This window comes from Chiloscyllium plagiosum, unplaced genomic scaffold, assembly GCF_037043375.1.
Source record: "Chiloscyllium plagiosum isolate Xiang-an unplaced genomic scaffold, Cpla_swu_hap1 HiC_scaffold_4, whole genome shotgun sequence".
In the NCBI taxonomy this organism is placed as follows: Eukaryota; Metazoa; Chordata; class Chondrichthyes; order Orectolobiformes; family Hemiscylliidae; genus Chiloscyllium; species Chiloscyllium plagiosum.
This window is the reverse complement of record NW_028270142.1, coordinates 20193720-20211643: the sequence shown is the minus strand read 5'-3', so window position 1 is coordinate 20211643 and position 17924 is coordinate 20193720. Positions and strand designations below refer to the sequence as shown.

Genomic DNA, 17924 nt, shown 5'->3' with positions numbered 1-17924 from the left:
TTGGAATGTGCCAGTCTGCAACACTCTGTTCAGGTCAGCTGTTGGCACTGGCAGACCAAAATGTGTCTTTCACCGAATTAATGGTCTTCCAGGCACAGTCAATGTTTGTCTCGGTGTGCGTCCCAGGGACCAGACCACAGAGAACAGAGTCCAGCATCACATAGCTGCTCGGGGCGAACCTCAACAAAAACCACAGCATCTCTTCCCCCACCCAAACCTTGTTTGCAAAGGCACATTCCAGATGGAGGTGTGATGTGGTGGTGAGCCCTGTCCATGGTTCAGAAGCAGGTGTGCACTGGTTTAGGTGGTACCAAGCATTGCCAGCATGGGAGCTGAACATTGCTGTCGATGCACACAATAATGGGCACTTGAACTCTGAAATGACTGAAAGCAAACTTATGCTGGATAGATAATGCAAGTGAGGACCAGACTGAAGGCCACAGGGACAGTGAAAAAGGAAATGCAAAGAGATAATATGAAATAAAAATATGCAGCTAACTTAAAAGGGAATCCAAAAGTTTTCTATAGGTCTGTAATTAGAAATAGATAATAAATGTAGAGGTTGGGGCTAATTTGGGATAGAAAATAGAATTTACGGATGAAGGCAAAGGTCATGATTAAGGGGCCTTTACCAAAGAAGAAGTTGCTGGCAGGATCATAATTGAATGATCACTGGATGAGTTAAACAATAATGAACTATTGGAAAGGCTGGCTGAAATTCAAGGGGATGGTCACAAGGAATGAATGCATGCAATGAAGAATACGAGCTGATATAAGGGTAGACATTGTTCCAACCTCCTCAGATCTATGAGTGAGGCCAGAGGGCCAGACCATTGCAGTGTTACACCCTTTTTGAATAACAAGCCCAGGAAGTATGGGCCAGTCAGTTTAGTTATTTTCATCAACTTGTTTGGACATGAGACATAACCATTGGTGTATATGAAGGACTTCAACATGGGTTGACAGGACATGGTTTCAAAACTTGCAGGTGTGACAAAATTTGGGAATATAGGTAGCCCCCTCTATCTGAACGTAGAGCATTTGCAGGAAACCTTTCACAAGCCAAAAACGGTGTAAAGTGAAAATCCCCTTTGGATTCGCAAAAACAGGTACGAATGTAGGTCTTTTGTAAAAGCGAAACTGCGTAAAGCAAAGATTCGAAAAGCAGGGGATACTTGTGTCATGACCTGTGGGAAGGACAGTGATAGTTTTCGCAAGGACATAGCTGTTATAATAGGCAGGTGTGTGGCAGCTGAAACTAGGAGGGGCATGCGAAATGGCACATATTTGATCTGCAGAATGCGAAACAATATAACGTAAGGTGTGCAATTTGAGAGGGGATGCAGGAACAGGAAGCTCGAGATATGCACACAAATTGAGGGTGACAAGGCGGATGGAGAGAGCAGTTTTAAAAAATCATGTAGCATTGTGTGTTTAAATAAGACATGACGTGCAGAATCAAGAAAGTTCTGTTCTCACCTTCCATATTGTGTCTAATACTGTGTACAATTTATGAAGGATTTGAAGAGCTTACAGAGTTCAAAGATGAAGGGAATTCAAAATCAGGTGGGGTGTAGATAGAGTGGAATTGTTATTCTTGGCAGAAGGGTTGAGAATTTGCTACAAATTTCAGGTGATCAACAAAGAACCAAAGACACCAAGGGGAGAATTTGTAAGGCCATGTGGCTCGTGTGAAGTCTGAAACTAGCTGAGTTCCTCTAGCCGCCTTGTGTGCTGTAATTGTTTTATGATTCAAAATACCAGCTCAGTGAGGCATTTTGTTGGAGACTGCTGAGTGGTGCTTAACAGTGTCAGGAACTGCATTTGAGTGGGTAATCTGTATCCGAGAGGAACCACCTGCTTATTCGTCTCCAGTCCATAACAAATGGAAATTGTGGATACTTGGTGAAAAATGGGCATTGACCTGCAGAACTCTCAGAATACCTGCATAAATTCTTTTGTTAATGAGTTTCATTGTATGGTGCACATACACTCAACTGGCCACAAGAATTCATTTGTGGGTGCCCTCATTCTACATTCCTTAGTGAAAAATGTTTTAAATGTTCCTGCGTCTGTTGTTTCATTGTGTGAAATTTAAGGCAGTGACAGGCTTGGCTATGCAGTTGTGAAATGTAAACTGAGTCGATCCTGAATAATTCTCCATCGGGTGCTTTTATGATTATATGACAAAGAATATTTTAGTTTTGCTGTTTTTCACAATAATGTTCTTATGCAGGTGATTCTGCTATAAATGCGTTCCTCAGCAACCTCGTGCTATAGAAAATCGCGCGATAGAAAATTACTCTGTAGAAGATTGCAATGGAGAATCGCTATATCTGTTCAGTAAAGTTGCGTTATCCAAACAGCGTCCGTTATTCTTCAATCACGTTATAGCCGATTCATGTTAGCGACGCGCACATTATACCAGAACTACCTGTACTGACCTTGACGACAGAAATCATGGAAACTTCATTGTCGATGCAGTGTAATTCTGTTTTGTGGAACTTGTCTGAAAGATTGAGTTAATTTTGCTGATTGCTGTAGACAAGCTAATTGAAGTAGTATTGCTTATTTCCTACACTGACATCATGATGAGTCAAACCAGAAACCACGAAACTCTAGTTCAATCGATTCTGTCAGCTATTCCTGTTTGCAGAATAAAAATCCAGTAGAAGTCTGCTAGTGATAGGTCAAAATTCCAGACTGGCAACTCTGGAATAACCAATCGCGCGCAACCTTGTTTTGTGACCATGCCAACCAGTTGGAATGGAGTTGATCCCTGCTGTAGTAAGAAATCAGGCAGGCAGCCATCACTTGATTCCAAGATCTCTGTGAAACTCTGCGTCGTTTAATTTATGAGCAAGTTAAAAATGTTATCGATTGGGAACCGTAATACTCAAGTGGAAAACCGTGGCGTTAAGCAAAAAAGGAGACGTTGCTAAGGAATGGAAGATTGCACAATCAAGTTTGTTCACCATTGTTAAACATAAAGTTGCAATGGTTTGAGAAGCAGGCATTAAAAGACAATGAGAACATGGAAAAAGGTCTGCTATTATAATCCAAGGCAACTTCAGCTGAGAATATTTCTATCGTGTGTTCAATTCTGTAGAAAATGTGAATTACCTTGGTAAAGAGGCTGCGCCACGAGGAGTTCACCATCAGCACTGAATGGCTATCTGAGTTGACACAAGGCACAAGCATCATCTTCAGTGCAGTAAACAGTGAGGGTGCAGTAGTTGTGAAAGCAATGACAGATGATTGGTTGCAAGATGGTCTCATCCACCTCTGAAACAAGACTGTGCAAAGGAACTCTTTTTAACACAACTGTTTTACTGGCTCAAGTGATGACGCTGCTTTGTGAATGTCAAGAGGTTACTAATGACCTCCAGCAATTTTTGAAACATGGATCAGGACTGTTGTCAAAATATATCAATGGAAGAAAAGGAAGGTTTACAGTCTTTGTGGACAACTTCCTGCGCACCCTGACATCACTGGCTTCAAGAGGGCCAAGCTGGCCAACGTTCCTCCCAACAGCATGCCAATGGTTCTGGCGGTAATCAGGAGCCAAAGGACCAACTGCCTTCAACAGCTGATACCTCAGGTTATTGAAGCCGTTAGTCAGAACCTGTACAGCCCAACTGTTCTAGAGGCATGGTCATAATGAAGAAGGCATGGAAGATGGTGGTGGAAGCCACAATCACTGACTGCCCCTACTGGGTTCAAACTGGTTACATACGCACAAAGTGTTTAGAATGAGGGGGAGCAGGGTGAGGTTAGCTAGCTCAATAACGAAGTTCTTTTCTGCGGGAAGCTGTGTGGGAGTACTAGCAAAAGCAGCCATGAAAACCCTCACCTGAGGTGGGCAACAAACCCTGGGTGAGACTACATCTGGTGTGTGCAAACAGATATACATGCTAGTGAGGTAATGCAGAGCAGTAAAGGTTCACCAGACTAATTCCTAGGATGATAGGATTGTCATGTGAGGAGAGTTAGGGTCAACTGCACCTTTTGTTTATTGGTGTTTCAAAGGATGTAAGGGAACCCCATTGACGCCTATGAAATTCTGACAGGACTGGAGAGGTTGGATGCAGGGATGATGATCCCTTGGCTGGATGGGTGTCCAAAATTCAGAATCACGGTTCAGCATATGCGTTTTGGTCTGAGGTAAGGTACAATTTCCTCATTCAGAGGTGAAGTCACTTAATAAATTTAAGAAAGAACTAGATTTTTCAAAGCTAAAGGTGCATCGCAGCATAAAAACACAGGATATTTCATTACATTATGACATGATGGACTTGTTTTTTGCAAAAATATACTTTATTCATAAAAAATATTTATGTACAAACACAGTGACTGAACCAGTTCTGTACAGTCTTTGCACATGTAGAATGAACAAATATTGGAACTTGGCATTCCTTGCGGTTTGAAAAAAAAGAAACCAATGCTTTTCTTGTTTGTGCAGGACAATATTTACATGTATTGAGGCACCTCAAGGGCCTGATAGCTGAACAAACTCCCATTGTAAAAATGGGCCTGTTATTTTTATTTCAAGAATATACTTTATCCATAAAAAATATCCTTTTATCTGTACATACTAACAAACATCATTCAGTTCTGTACAATAACATACGAAGAAAACAAGCAAACATTGGAATTTGACTCTATCTAACAAACAAACCAAAGGCATCTTTTCCTTGTACATGACTATACTCACATGCATTTGAGGCATCGGGAGGATTCATAGAACATTACAGCGCAGTACAGGCCATTTGGCCCTCGATGTTGCACTGACCTGTGAAACAAATCTGAAGCCCATCTAACCTACACTATTCCATTCTCCTCCATATGCTATCCAATGACCATTTAAATGCCCTTAGAGTTGGTGAGTCTACTACTGTTGCAGGTAATGTGTTCCATGCTCCTCCTACGCTCTGAGTAAAGAAACTACCTCTGACATTTGTCCTATATAGTTAAGTGAATGAACCCTGCAGTTTTACTATGTTCTCCCATTTCTGTGAATGTCCATGGTTGTTTTCTGTCATTCCTTCTTGTTTGCTGGATATCAGGTAAGGTGCATTTTGTTGTTGCACCTGTGCCACTCTGTGGAATGAAGTAGCTCTTCATTGTGTCTTCTGTTCTGTCCTGATGAACTACAGCCTTAATGTAATTTTTATAGCAAGCACAATTAATGTGATGAGGGTTTAAATGCAAATTTTCATTTTAATTGGTGGTTTGATAATAGTTCGGAAACTGAAATATTATTACTGTTATGCTTCTGCATTAGCTAATGATAAATTAGTTTCCTGTCCTGATGAATTTTAGAAAGGTGGATGAGATCAGTTACTGTTCATTGTGAAAAGGGAAGATTCACCAATCCTGTACTCCCTCTGGAAGCTGTACTTAAATAAAATGCACATTAGAAATTCAGTAGTATGATGTTATAGCTCTGTCGGTCTGTCTGCTCTTGGTCAGTTCTACTTGGGAATGCAGGATTCACCACAAAATTACTGCACATGAATGCTTCTGTACCTTAATTCTGAACGTTGAGGAATTATACTCCTGTAAGTTATGGAGACTTAATAGTGTAAATGAGTTTTGGAGTCTTGGTGGTTTAGTTGGCTTTTTCATTGTATACTTGTATGTGTTCTTATGACAAATTTATCCACAAAATAACTGTCCATCTTTACAGCTTGATATCAACTTTTGCCCATCATATATATCTGTTCAAGTTTGCAAGGGGTTGTCCTTATGTTAAGGGATTACTCTGTACAATCTGGTCACTGGGTCCTTGCATATTCAAATGTTTTCAGCAAACTTTTCAGTTGGTCTTTTATTCTCAACAGCAGTAATTGCTAAATAAAGGTTTATGCTATGTAAATAAATATATTACCAAAAAATCAATTGAAATGTAATTTGTGTTATTTAATACCTGGTTAATGTTTTTACATGAAAACCACAGCATTTTTCCAGAAACCTGGATTTCAACTTGATATTTTCACTCGGGTCTGTGTGAACTGATGTGAAAATAGCCTTTATAGTTTAAGCAGATGGATTGTGCTTAATGTTGTACAATTTGTCAATCCATATCGTTCAGCTCATTACTTTAATTTGAATATTTTGTTTTGTTTCTGGCATTGTCCACACTAGTTATTTTTAAAAATCGTTTTAAAAGAACAAAGACATTGAGGTAGTTTTTGAACAAAAGCTTTTTATCGTGCAAAGAGGTATTGATGGGCCTTGCGTGAAAACAAGGAGATAGCGACAGTGTTCTCATTGCACACACATCTTTTGAATTGTTTTCAATAATTTGGTGAAAATGTTTTAAACTGAGGAAGGCATTGAACAGACTTGGGTTAGAGAAAATGGAAGAAACAGAAATGGGAGAGTGGGTTTGAAATTTGTGGGCGGGTCCATCATTTTCTTTCCGGGAAAAATCCCTCATTTGCCTAACAATGGCAGGTATGACAAACCAGGGACATGTCTACACTGACTGCAAGGCGCAGGATCTCTCCATTTCAGCCAAAGCTCAAGTGCAACCATAAGGTGCTTCCTGTGGTTGTGTTTGTAATGGAGATTACAATTTGAACCACTTGTTGGTGAGGTACAACTAATTTAACCAGGCATATCATTGCTGAATCGAAACTGAGAATGGATGCCTCTTTGTATCTCCCTTTAGCCAATGTTCTTGTTTGGTTTCATGAGAACATCTGAGTCACTGCAGAGCAAAGCCAGGTGTATCTATTGTCTTAAGCTAGATATCATCTGTGCCATTGAACTCGCATTGTAATTGAAAAAATTAGGAAAGGGTATGGAGTTTTATGGCGAGCACATATTAATTTAATGTGTGGTTTGTAAAAACATTAACTAGTGAATTAAAAGTCAACTATCTATCTCATTTCTCTTTTGTTTAATATTGGAAAATATCAATACTTAATTGCTGTCACTTGAGACTTGGATTCTAATATTTCTGAGCAGAGAGAGAAAGCTATAAATAACAAAATATTTCTTAATTATGATCAATTTTTGTTTTGAAAAGGTTTGAATTTCAAAACAAACAAAACCCTTTTGAGGTAAACACATAGGAAAGGAGAATATTAGAGGGTGATGGGACCCCTGGCTTTGGATTCATTGAATTTGGCAATAAAGGAGGAATGGATATTGTGCAGGGGAATGGTTGGAGAATTAACGGTGAGGAGAACAGCAGCAAATTAAGGAGAAAGTGGGGATCCCAGTATGTTGTTGAAAGTTTAAGTGGAATGATGGGATGACAGGAAAGAGATGGATGCAAGAAAGGCAAAGGGATACAAGACAGAAGTGGAAACGTCTAAATAATGAGTAATAGGGAAGTAAACTTGAATTGGAGGCAACTGTGGACTATATTTTCAGTGCAAACCTCACTCCACTCCAAATGATTTGAACAGAGATGTTCCCACACCTCCCACCCAAAGAAGAGAACAGGAGCAGCAACAGGAAGACAATGGAATCAGAGATAGTGGTATTTTTCAGTTCAATGCACAATGGGTGATTTACGAGACATGTTTTCCCTAGAGTGTCAAAGGCTTATACAGGTTTATAAAATCATGAGGGGCATGGATATGATAAATAGACAAGGTATTTTCCCTGGGGTGGGGAAGTCCAGAACTACAGGGCATAGGTTTAGGGTGAGAGGGGAAAGATATAAAAGAGACCTAAGGGGCAGCCTCTTCACGCAGGGTGGTATGTGTCTGGAATGAGCTGCCAGAGGAAGAGCTAGTACATTTGCAAAATTTAAAAGACATCTGGATGGGTATATGAATAGGAAGAGATTGGAGGGATATGGGCCGGGTGCTGGCAGGTGGGACTAGATTAGGTTGGGATATCTGGTCAGTATGGACGAGTTGGACTGAAGGGTCTGTTTCCGTGCTGCACATTTCTGCCTCTGACTCTATGTATCAAATCCAATTTCTGAGTGATTACTTCAAATTTCTCCAATTCAATAAAACAAACTGTCTGGTCGCTTCTGTTTGTGGGACCATGCTATGCACAGATTGACTGCTCAGGTTCCCATAATACATAGTGATTGCACTTGGAATGCATTCCCATTGACTGTAAAGGTGAAGCCAGCACTGTTTTATCAGATGGTACGGCTGCTCGCTCTCATTTGAGAGAGACGATTGCTTTAAGCTGAGGGTCATCATGTCTCCGGGGAGTGGTTGAGAAGGAGGAGTCTTCATGGTAACTACTGCTGATGTGGGAACTAAACCCACACTGTTGGTATTACTCTGCAATAAGTAGCCATCCAGTCAACTCAGTGAGCCACCCCACCCTCACCCTGTCAATTGTAAATTGCTACAAAAATGCTGGTTTGTTTCTTTCAGTTGGTCTGCAGACTTCCATATGCATGCCTTTGCCACATGTCCTTCACAACACTTGGATAATAAATACCTCTCAACTCCAAATTTAAAATGAATTATCTTTGCGTTAATTGTTGCAAGTGGAAAAGAGTTCCAAACCACATTCCTGTTTCAAGAATTCTCAGCCATTGGCTGCTCCTTTTTCTTCATCTTTCACCCTTTTATATCTTACAAACCACAGGATTTATTTGGTACCAATTATTCCTTTGGGACATGCAAGCAAAATTTTGAGAACAGTATAATCATTGATAGCACAGCACTTGCAGGCAGTGGTGAAGTAACAGTATTTCTCATTGACCTTGAAGAAAGAAGCTCCCAAAGAGATGAGGTGTGTGTGGTAGTTTTCTTCTGCGCTGTTGTTAATATCAGCCCAAGTGGATCTTCAGGCAAAACTGATGTAATCTCACAGCATCAATAGCCAATCACATGAATGAATTCTCCTAGACCAGAAACCCAGAGGTAATATGTATTGATTGTCGTTCACAGCTTAGAATGTTTATTTGAAGCCAGTTGCCCTGATTTTTATTGGGGTTTCTCTGAACGGAACATGTATCATTGCTACCTAATCATGTTTTCGCCAAAGCAGATGTTCTTGACTAAGTTATCCCTCATGCTTTGAGTTTCTTGATCATTCTAGTTAACACTTAAGTATGATGAGTTATACTTTCGGAGAGATGAGATGAAAATTGCAAGTTGAGGCCGCCTGTGCTTCTTTCACATACAGGATATTATGACAGACATTTGAAATAAACCACTACCTGTCTTAGTTCATCATCAGTATGGGATTGTGGATCGGACTTGCGTAACAGAGTAACATTAAAATCAGAATAAAACGTTCTTGGTGTAAGTTGTAATTTATTTCCAAGGTTTTCAATGGTTATATTACCTTTTTTTGAGAATGAGCATTAGTTTTGTGATCTGCTCTTGGATAAAGAGATTCTTAAATGTAACCTAAGTATGTAAATATGTGTTGCTGCAGACACAAGTCACAATGTACATTTCTCGTTTTGGAACCTCTCCTCCTGTTTGTTGTGTAATCAAATGCTGTCCGTTCAGTGTTTGAACATTAATTTAAGTGAACTAATGCCAACACTTCCCTATCCCAAAGACTGTTTTGGTGCATTACTGTTCTTGTTTGTTAGATTGCCATCTGAGAAGTGTTGTTCCGATATAATAATACTATTAAATCTTTAATTTTCTTATTAGTTTCGAATGAATGAATTTGGAGCCCTGGAAATTATTACGACTGAAGAACAGGATGGAGCTTCCAGTGCACAGATTGCTGAAGAGCCGACAAATATAAGGATTAGTGCTTACAGTGAAGCATCTAATGTTCAAGGTAAAGAAACAACAAACACTGAATAATGGAGGAAAGCCCTTTTGGTGTTTAAATATCAATTTTCTTTGAGGTTTACAAGTATATGGATCCCTTTTCTAACCATAATGGCTGTACTGCCATTTCCCAGAACAGGCGTTCGGTGTTATTTGGAGACTCTGGAATAAATCCTTACATGGCTGACAGGTGTAAGCGTGGTCACTGCCTATTATTTAATTTCATTACATGCTGTGAATAACATAGAATGAAAGAAAAAGAGAGTTGCCAAACTCAGTTGTGTTACTTGGAGGTATTTGAAGAGAGATATTTTGACTTAGCCAAAGAGATTTTCCAGCGGTTTTATTTTGTTTTGTACTTAGAGAAGTTGTGCTGGGTGACTGTTTGAATGCCAGGTGGGAATGAGAAAACATGGGCATAAAGCATTTTATGCAAGTAATTCTTGTTAAGGGAGGTGTAACATATGCTGTTAGATTCATAATTAACCCCAGTGCAGTATGATAAATTAGGTGGTTAGCAATTATTTTCAAGTTTTTATTGCTGGCACCCATGAAGGAAAAGTGAGTGGATATTGTTTACCTTCCCAATTTTTGTCAGGTCAGTTTTCTAGCCCTGGTCTGGTGTTCTGGGTGAGCACATTACTGATCTTCCCTCCTTCAGTATATTTTTGCAGACAGTACAAAGCTGGGTGGCAATGTGTGCTGCGACGAGGATGCTAAGAGACTGCAGGGTGATGTGGACAGGCTGGCTTAGTGGGCACATAGTTGGCAAATGCAATATAATGTGGAGAAATGTGAGGTTGTCCACTTTGGTAGCAAAAAGACAGGAAGGCAGATTATTATCTGAATGATGTCAGTTTAGGAAAAGGTGAGGTGCAACGAGACCTGGGAGACATGCAGGGAGCAGTCACTGAAGGTTGGTATGCAAGTGCAGAAAGCAGTGAGGAAAACTCATGGCATGATGGCCTTCATAGTGAGAGGATTTGAGTATCGGAGTTATGCTGGGCCTTGGTGAGGCCACATGTTGAGTATCGTTTACAGTTTTGGTCTCCTCATCTGAGGAAGGACATTCTTGCTATTGAGGCAGTCCAGTGAACGTTCACCAGACTGATTCCTGGGATGGCAGGACTGACATTTGAGGAAAGATAGGATCAGCTGGGCTTGAGAAGAAGGAGGGGGTATGTCCTTAAAAATTCGTCACTGTGACTCTATTGATCCTCCAACACCCCCCACCCGCAGCATAGTGTATCAGTGCACTGAGTACCTCATGTTTCATGCTTGTGGTTTAGGTTTAAAATGCTAATTTTACACCCAATTGCCTCACTTTCAAACTGGTTGTGGAATTCAATTGTATTCTGGTCATCTAGGGGTACCATACCTCCAAAGAAAACAATTAATCCTATGATGTTACATAACATTGAGCCTAATATGGCCTCCATTGTGGTTGGTTTCAGAATATCAGATCAAAACCATTCCATGAGCTTCTCAACCAGACTACTAGTGCCAAACTGATTTTTTTCAGTTTCTTTCTAGGTCAACAAGTGTCATGATATTGCTGTCCCTTTATCATTAGGAAGCAGTGTCCTTTGTCCCACTTTGTTTTTAATGTATGGGTGCCTGACCCCCCCCCCCCCCCCCCCCCCCCAACCATCTTTCCCCGATTATTCCTCATCTCTATCCAAAACAATTCTACATTTTGATCTCTTGAACAGAAGTTATCTCTAGCTATTGCACAAATGCCATCCAATTGAGAGGATCAATCAAAAGTTTTGAATTCCTGATTAGATATATGGTCCAGTCCACTACATGATGCCAGTTTATGACACTCATTTATTGGGCGCAGATGTTTTGTTCCCTTCTGTTGTCTGAACGTGTCGATCTGTCTTCAGACGTCCTCCCTTGTATACTGACTCACAAAGAATCATCACTAATTGACTCACTCATCACTACCTGCTGCATGATCAAAGGCATCCTGAACTCTAATTGGCTTATTATTGCAGAAACAATTAATGTTCAATATTGGATTGATCAGGTAGTATCTGTCCAATTTCAAATTGATTGATTTAAAAGTGATGGTCATCTCACTGAAATCCTTTCCGATTGTCGGGTTAGGAGGGAAATGGGCCTGGTGTTGGAAAGTGGGACGAGATTAGGTTGGGAGATCTGGTCGGCATGGACAAGTTGGAACGAAGGGTCTGTTTCCATGTTGTACATCTCTATGACTCTATGATCTGCTCTTTGACGTGTAAATCATTAGTAAGATCATGTCTTTTGTTATAGTTTCTTTCTCTTAGCTTACCAACTGCATAGGCATTTTCCATGATGTCATGACAACAGAAAGTCCATGGATAGAAGTTTGGTGTTACCTTCTAGTGATTTAATATCATCCCAGCTGACACTAGTGAATGTTCTCCAGCATCTATCAATGTCCTTTAACTGAAAGAACCAACAACTGTTGATGCCCAAAGCAAGTTAAATCTTAAATTAACCAACAAAACTAATATACACACGTCTGTTATGTACTTTGAAGTTACAAAATGAGACCAATTAAAACTCACAGAACTGTATTCTGATTAAAAGCTGCTTTGGCTTCAAAACTGTTTTCATCCTTTACTTAGATTTACATAAGCTTGAGCCATAAAAGCCATCAACCCATGACCTTCCTTTTGACCATGTGGCATTTTTCATAATCTAAATTTTTTTGACATTAGCAACAAATAAACAGAATCTAATGTAATTGCTCACATGCTTAATCAGGTCAAAGTTATTAATTATTGAAAAATAACTCAATGCTACACTTCTAGCTCTGAGTGAAAAGATTTTGGGACCACATCTTATTTACCATATAATCTGATATTTCACTGCTGTCTCTTGGATAAAACATTAACCTAATGTCCCATCTTGTTTTAAAGCTGTATTCGATTCTGTGATTCTGAGAAAGGAGCACTGGGCCCGAAACGTTAACTCTGATTTCTCTTCACGGATGCTGCCAGATCTGCTGAGCTCAGTAATATCTGTTTTTGTTTCTGATTTCCAGCAACTGCAGTTCTTTCAGTTTTTATTTAGGTTGTATTCTCTATGTGTTCAGAGAAGCAAGCTGTTGGGGGGAATCCTGAGGGACAGGATGTACATGTATTTGGAAAGGCAAGGACTGATTCAGGATAATCAATATGGCTTTGTGTGTGGGAAATCATGTCTCACAAACTTGATTGAGTTTTTTGAAGAAGTAACAAAGAAGATTGATGAGGGCAGAGCAGTAGGTGTGATCTATATGGACTTCAGTAAGATGTTTGACAAGGTTCCCCATGGGAGACTGATTAGCAAGGTTAGATCTCACGGAATACAGGGAGAACTAGCCATTTGGAGACAGAACTGGCTCAAAGGTAGAAGACAGAGGGTGGTGGTGGAGGGTGGTTTTTCAGACTGGAGGCCTGTGACCAGTGGAGTGCCACAAGGATTGGTGCTGGGCCCTCTACTTTTTGTCATTTACATAAATGATTTGGATGCAAGCATAAGAGGGACAGTTAGTAAGTTTGCAGATGACACCAAAATTGGAGGTGTAGTGGACAGCGGAGAGGGTTACCTCAGATTACAACAGATCTTGACCAGATGGGCCAATGGGCTGAGATGTGGTAGATGGAGTTTAATTCAGATAAATGCGAGGTGCTGCATTTTGGGAAAGCAAATGTTAGCAGGACTTATACACTTAATGGTAAGGTCCTAGGGAGTGTTGCTGAACAAAGAGACCTTGGAGTGTAGGTTCATAGCTCCTTGAAAGTGGAGTCGCAGGTAGATAGGATAGTGAAGAAGGCGTTTAGTCTGCTTTCCTTTATTGGTCAAAGTATTGAGTACAGGATTTGGGAGGTCATGTTGCGGCTGTACAGGACATTGGTTAGGCCACTGTTGGAATATTACATGCAATTCTAGTCTCCTTCCTATCGGAAAGATGTTGTGAAACTTGAAAGGGTTCAGAAAAGATTTACAAGGATGTTGCCAGGGTTGGAGGATCTGAGCTACAGGGAGAGGCTGAACAGGCTGGGGCTGTTTTCCCTGGAGCATCGGAGGCTGAGGGGTGACCTTATAGAGGTTTACCAAATTATGAGGGGCATGGATAGGATAAATAGACAAAGTCTTTTCCCTGGGGTGGGGGAGTCCAGAACTAGAGGGCATAGGTTTAGGGTGAGAGGGGAAAGATATAAAAGAGACCTATGGGGCAACTTTTGCACACAGCGGGTGGTACGTGTATGGAATGAGCTGCCAGAGGATGTGGTGGAGGCTGGTACATTTGCAACATTGAGGCATCTGGATGGGTATATGAATAGGAAGGGTTTGGAGGGATATGGGCCGGGTGCCGGCAGGTGGGACTAGATTGGATTTGGATATCTGGTTGCAGTGGACAGGTTGGACCGAAGGATCTGTTTCCATGCTGTACATCTCTATGGCTCTAAGAACAGATGAGCTCTCTACTGCTCCGACTAACATCTATCCCATAGATGGTGATTTAATAATAGAGACCTTGTGCATAATTGCCTCCCATTTCTCCCAGTTACTACAGCGTCAATTCTTAAATGAATTATTAATTGTAAAATGGGATATCGTAAGATTTTAAAAATTGCAAGTTTTTTTTGTGTATTCACAGTCATTAAAAATATTGGAGCAGGAGTAGGTAATTTCAACCCCTCTATCTTGCTTTGCTACTCAGTAAGATCGTGGCTTTGACATCAGTTCCACTTCCTTGCCCAATACCTTCACTTGGTTCCCCAAAAGTCTTATCTATCAATGTATAGGAACCCATAGCTCTGTAAGATAAGAATTAGAAGGTGAGACCATAAGGGTCCATGTTTGCAAGAAGAGAATGCATTTGTTTGTTTTTTAACAAGCTAGAAGAAAGTAGTGAACTTTGTTCAAGCAGGGTAAATATGATTGATAGAATAGAAAACATGGGAAATTTACAATGAAATACAATGCAGTTTTAAATGATGTCTTCAAACATAAATAAAACATATAGAGATTTTCATTAGAAGAATTAGAATCCCTACGGTGTGGAACAGGCCCTTCGACCCAATAAGTCAACACCGACCCTCAGAAGAGTAACCCACCCAGACCCATTCCGCTATCCTATATTTGCCCCTGACTAATGCACCTAACCCGCACATCCCTGTGGGCAATTTAGCATGGCACACCCTTGGATTGTGGGAGGAAACCGGAGCACCCGGAGGAAACCCACGCAGACGCTGGGAGAATGTGCAAATTCCACACAGACAGTCACTTGAGGATGGAATCCAACCCGTGTTCCTGGTGCTGTGAGGGCAGCAGTGCTAACCACCGAGCCACCATACTGCCCCCAATTAGTGATCAAAGCTTGTCAAATTTTTAAAAAGTAGGAAACGTTTATCCCTCAGTTGTGTATATTTTTATAAATTTCTTTGAAACGTACACAGTTGTTCAATACATAGCAATGCAAAACCATATTTGGGCAGTGAAAAATGATAAATCAGTAACAAAAGCATTTGGACGCAAATAATAGTCGGAAAGTGGATTCACAGTTGAGATTTAGAGGCTAAAATAATGTGCTGACTGAGTAAGAAAAGGATACTGAAAGAGGTAACAGTGGGTAAGGTAAGGCATCAGGAGAGATTGCTTTGGGAGTTACCCTGATTGTCGTCAGCAATTTTTGCGAAGGAGTTAGCAGTCTGGAAAAACAGTGCTGCTTCTTGAGGTTTCAGAAGCAGTTCTTATAATATTGCAGTAAACAAGATGAAGAATCCCAGTGAAAATGCACAGGCCATTGCTCTTGCAAGATTGAATGGGAGAGGAAGAAAGTGCAGACTTTGAGCCGAGGAAATTAAGAAGTAGCTAATAATAGAGCAGCCTCTAGGCTGAGAAAGCTTTCAGAGAATGTTATCTGCTCTTAAGTTGTGAATAATGAAAGAGTTTTAAACTGAAAATTGAACAAATTAGTTTTGTTGATTGTACTTGTATTTCTATATAGTTAACATGAGAGCATGCATTTTTGAAGTTCTTCATAGGTGGTGAATCCATTCTGTCTTTACAATGTAGATAGTCATTCTTGGTATGCATTTGTCAAATGATTAACTGCTTTTCTAGTTGGAAAGTATTTTCTAATTTGACAATGGTAGTACATTCCGGATTGATCGGATGAGCTGCTCAGAGTTTCTTGGTGATTCTGCAATATGGCACTCGTGAGCACCTTACAGGGCGTGAAATATCCAAAAAACCTGGAAGGCATGCAGTTTACTCTTATCTGTCAATTAATTTTTGAGTGAGAATTGTGGTTTGTATGTTCTCAGTTTCCTCGTTGCGTTCCGCTGATGATAGTAACAAACAAAAACAGAAATTGCTGGAGAAACGTGGCAGGTCTGACAGCATCTGTGGAGTGAAGACAGAGCCAACGTTTCAAGCCCAGTGACCCTCCTTCAGAACTCATTGCCCCTGCTGAGAATGTGTAATTGCAGAATCACCGGACTAATCTCCACTTTAAGTAAAGTACATGTATGAATGTGCTTTTACTATATCAAGCATTCTACTCTCAAAACAAGCATGCCTAATATTTGGCTGCTGGTGGTGTCTTTTGATTGCAATTCTGTACTGATTGTACTGAAGGCTGAATTGAGATTATCCCTCAAACCATAAATTTGTATGTGCTTATCTCAGTTAATGGAGCTTTTGAAAGATTTATTTGTGATGTCATAAAGTACTCAGCTATTACTTTATGTGTACACAATAATCCTGAAACTGAAATGCTGTTCACCTCTCATAAATTGACTGTTTCAATTCAGTTTTATCATGAAGATGCTGTGATTTTAATGTGGCTGTTTCCAAACCATTAAAATGAGATGCGATCATGTATTAGCAGTTTTATCCATTCATCTTAGAACATAGAACAATACAGCGCAGAACAGGCCCTTCGGCCCTCGATGTTGCGGCGATCTATGAACTATTCTCAGCTCCTCCCCCTACACTATCCCAAAATCATCCATGTGTTTATCTAAGGATTGTTTAAATCTCCCTAATGTGGCTGAGCTGACTACATTAGCAGGTAGGGCATTCCACGCCCTTACCACACTCTGCATAAAGAACCTGCCTCTGACATCTGTCTTAAATTAAGACAGGTTAATTGAGTAAACTGATTGAGTAAACCTGATTGATGAGGAATTATATAATGATCGACAGAATTCATCAAAAAGCAAAGTTGCTTATTTACATTTAGTAAGATGCTTACGCAAACTTTTACAGATTCAAGCATGCTTCAACACTTTGGCGTTTGAGTTAAAGCGGGATGTTAGAACTGCTGCTATTGAATATTTTTCAAATGAAGCATCATCCAGGATTTCAATGAGATGGAGTCAACAGTCAAAATAAATATGAGAAATCTAATAGTAGCTGAGGATAGAATACCTTTCTTCTTCTTGTCCTGAAGAGACTAATTCACCTTTAGTGATATGAACAAGTGCCATGTTTTTTTTCTCTGTTCAAATAGCGATCGTCATGTGAGATGGCAGGTTAAAGAATCCTTCTGAGTGCTTTTCTATGGCCATTAGAAGCTTGGTGTGGGCAGGGTCTCACTTAACAAATGATCGGGTGATGGTGGGGAAGAAGAACAATGTACACTGGCATCTCAAGATCACAACAGTAGGCTACTGGCTATTGTTGAGAGGGCTGGAGAAGGGATTGAGGGATTGGCTAGGGTTTCATATGGCAGGAGCCACAAAAATCTGTTACCTTTGGACTTCACTTGGCTGAACAAGCTCATAATGTGTGCAATGTGCTCCACGCTGTTGAGTCCTAAAATAGCATTAGGGCACTTTCTGTGTCAGAGGAATTTCTTAATGATTTTTAGATTACTATAAACTGTTCTGATTGCTCGCTAAGGGGAGAGGTAGGATGGAGTTTTTGTTAAACACAATCCTGGTCCCCTCTTCAGCCAATAATTACCAGCATTGTTCACTGCACAAGCTGTTTCCCACATTCTGACCCAATAATCAAGTCTTTGCTGCTGCATTGACAAAGTCTAACCCACATAGATTGCGGATCAAGTTTTAATACATAATTATATGCTCCTTAAATCCAAACTATGTAAACTTATGGTCATCAGTGCAACTCGCAAGATTTAATAATCTGAATCTCTTTGTTTGCTGTTAGCCTAGAGAATGCTGTCAGTGTTATAAATGATCGTGG

At 40.2% G+C, this 17924-nt stretch overlaps 1 protein-coding gene across 6 annotated transcripts in view; it reads left to right on the top strand.

Moving 5' to 3' along the window:
• The window catches only part of LOC122549360 (lethal(3)malignant brain tumor-like protein 4), a 312681-nt gene that overhangs the window by 43403 nt on the left and 251354 nt on the right, over positions 1-17924 (top strand). For all 6 annotated transcript variants that reach the window (XM_043689041.2, XM_087986018.1, XM_087986019.1 and 3 more), the window contains one exon: positions 9600-9732. In XM_043689041.2, the coding sequence (XP_043544976.2) occupies positions 9600-9732 (133 nt within the window). The remainder of the gene's footprint in view (positions 1-9599; positions 9733-17924) is intronic.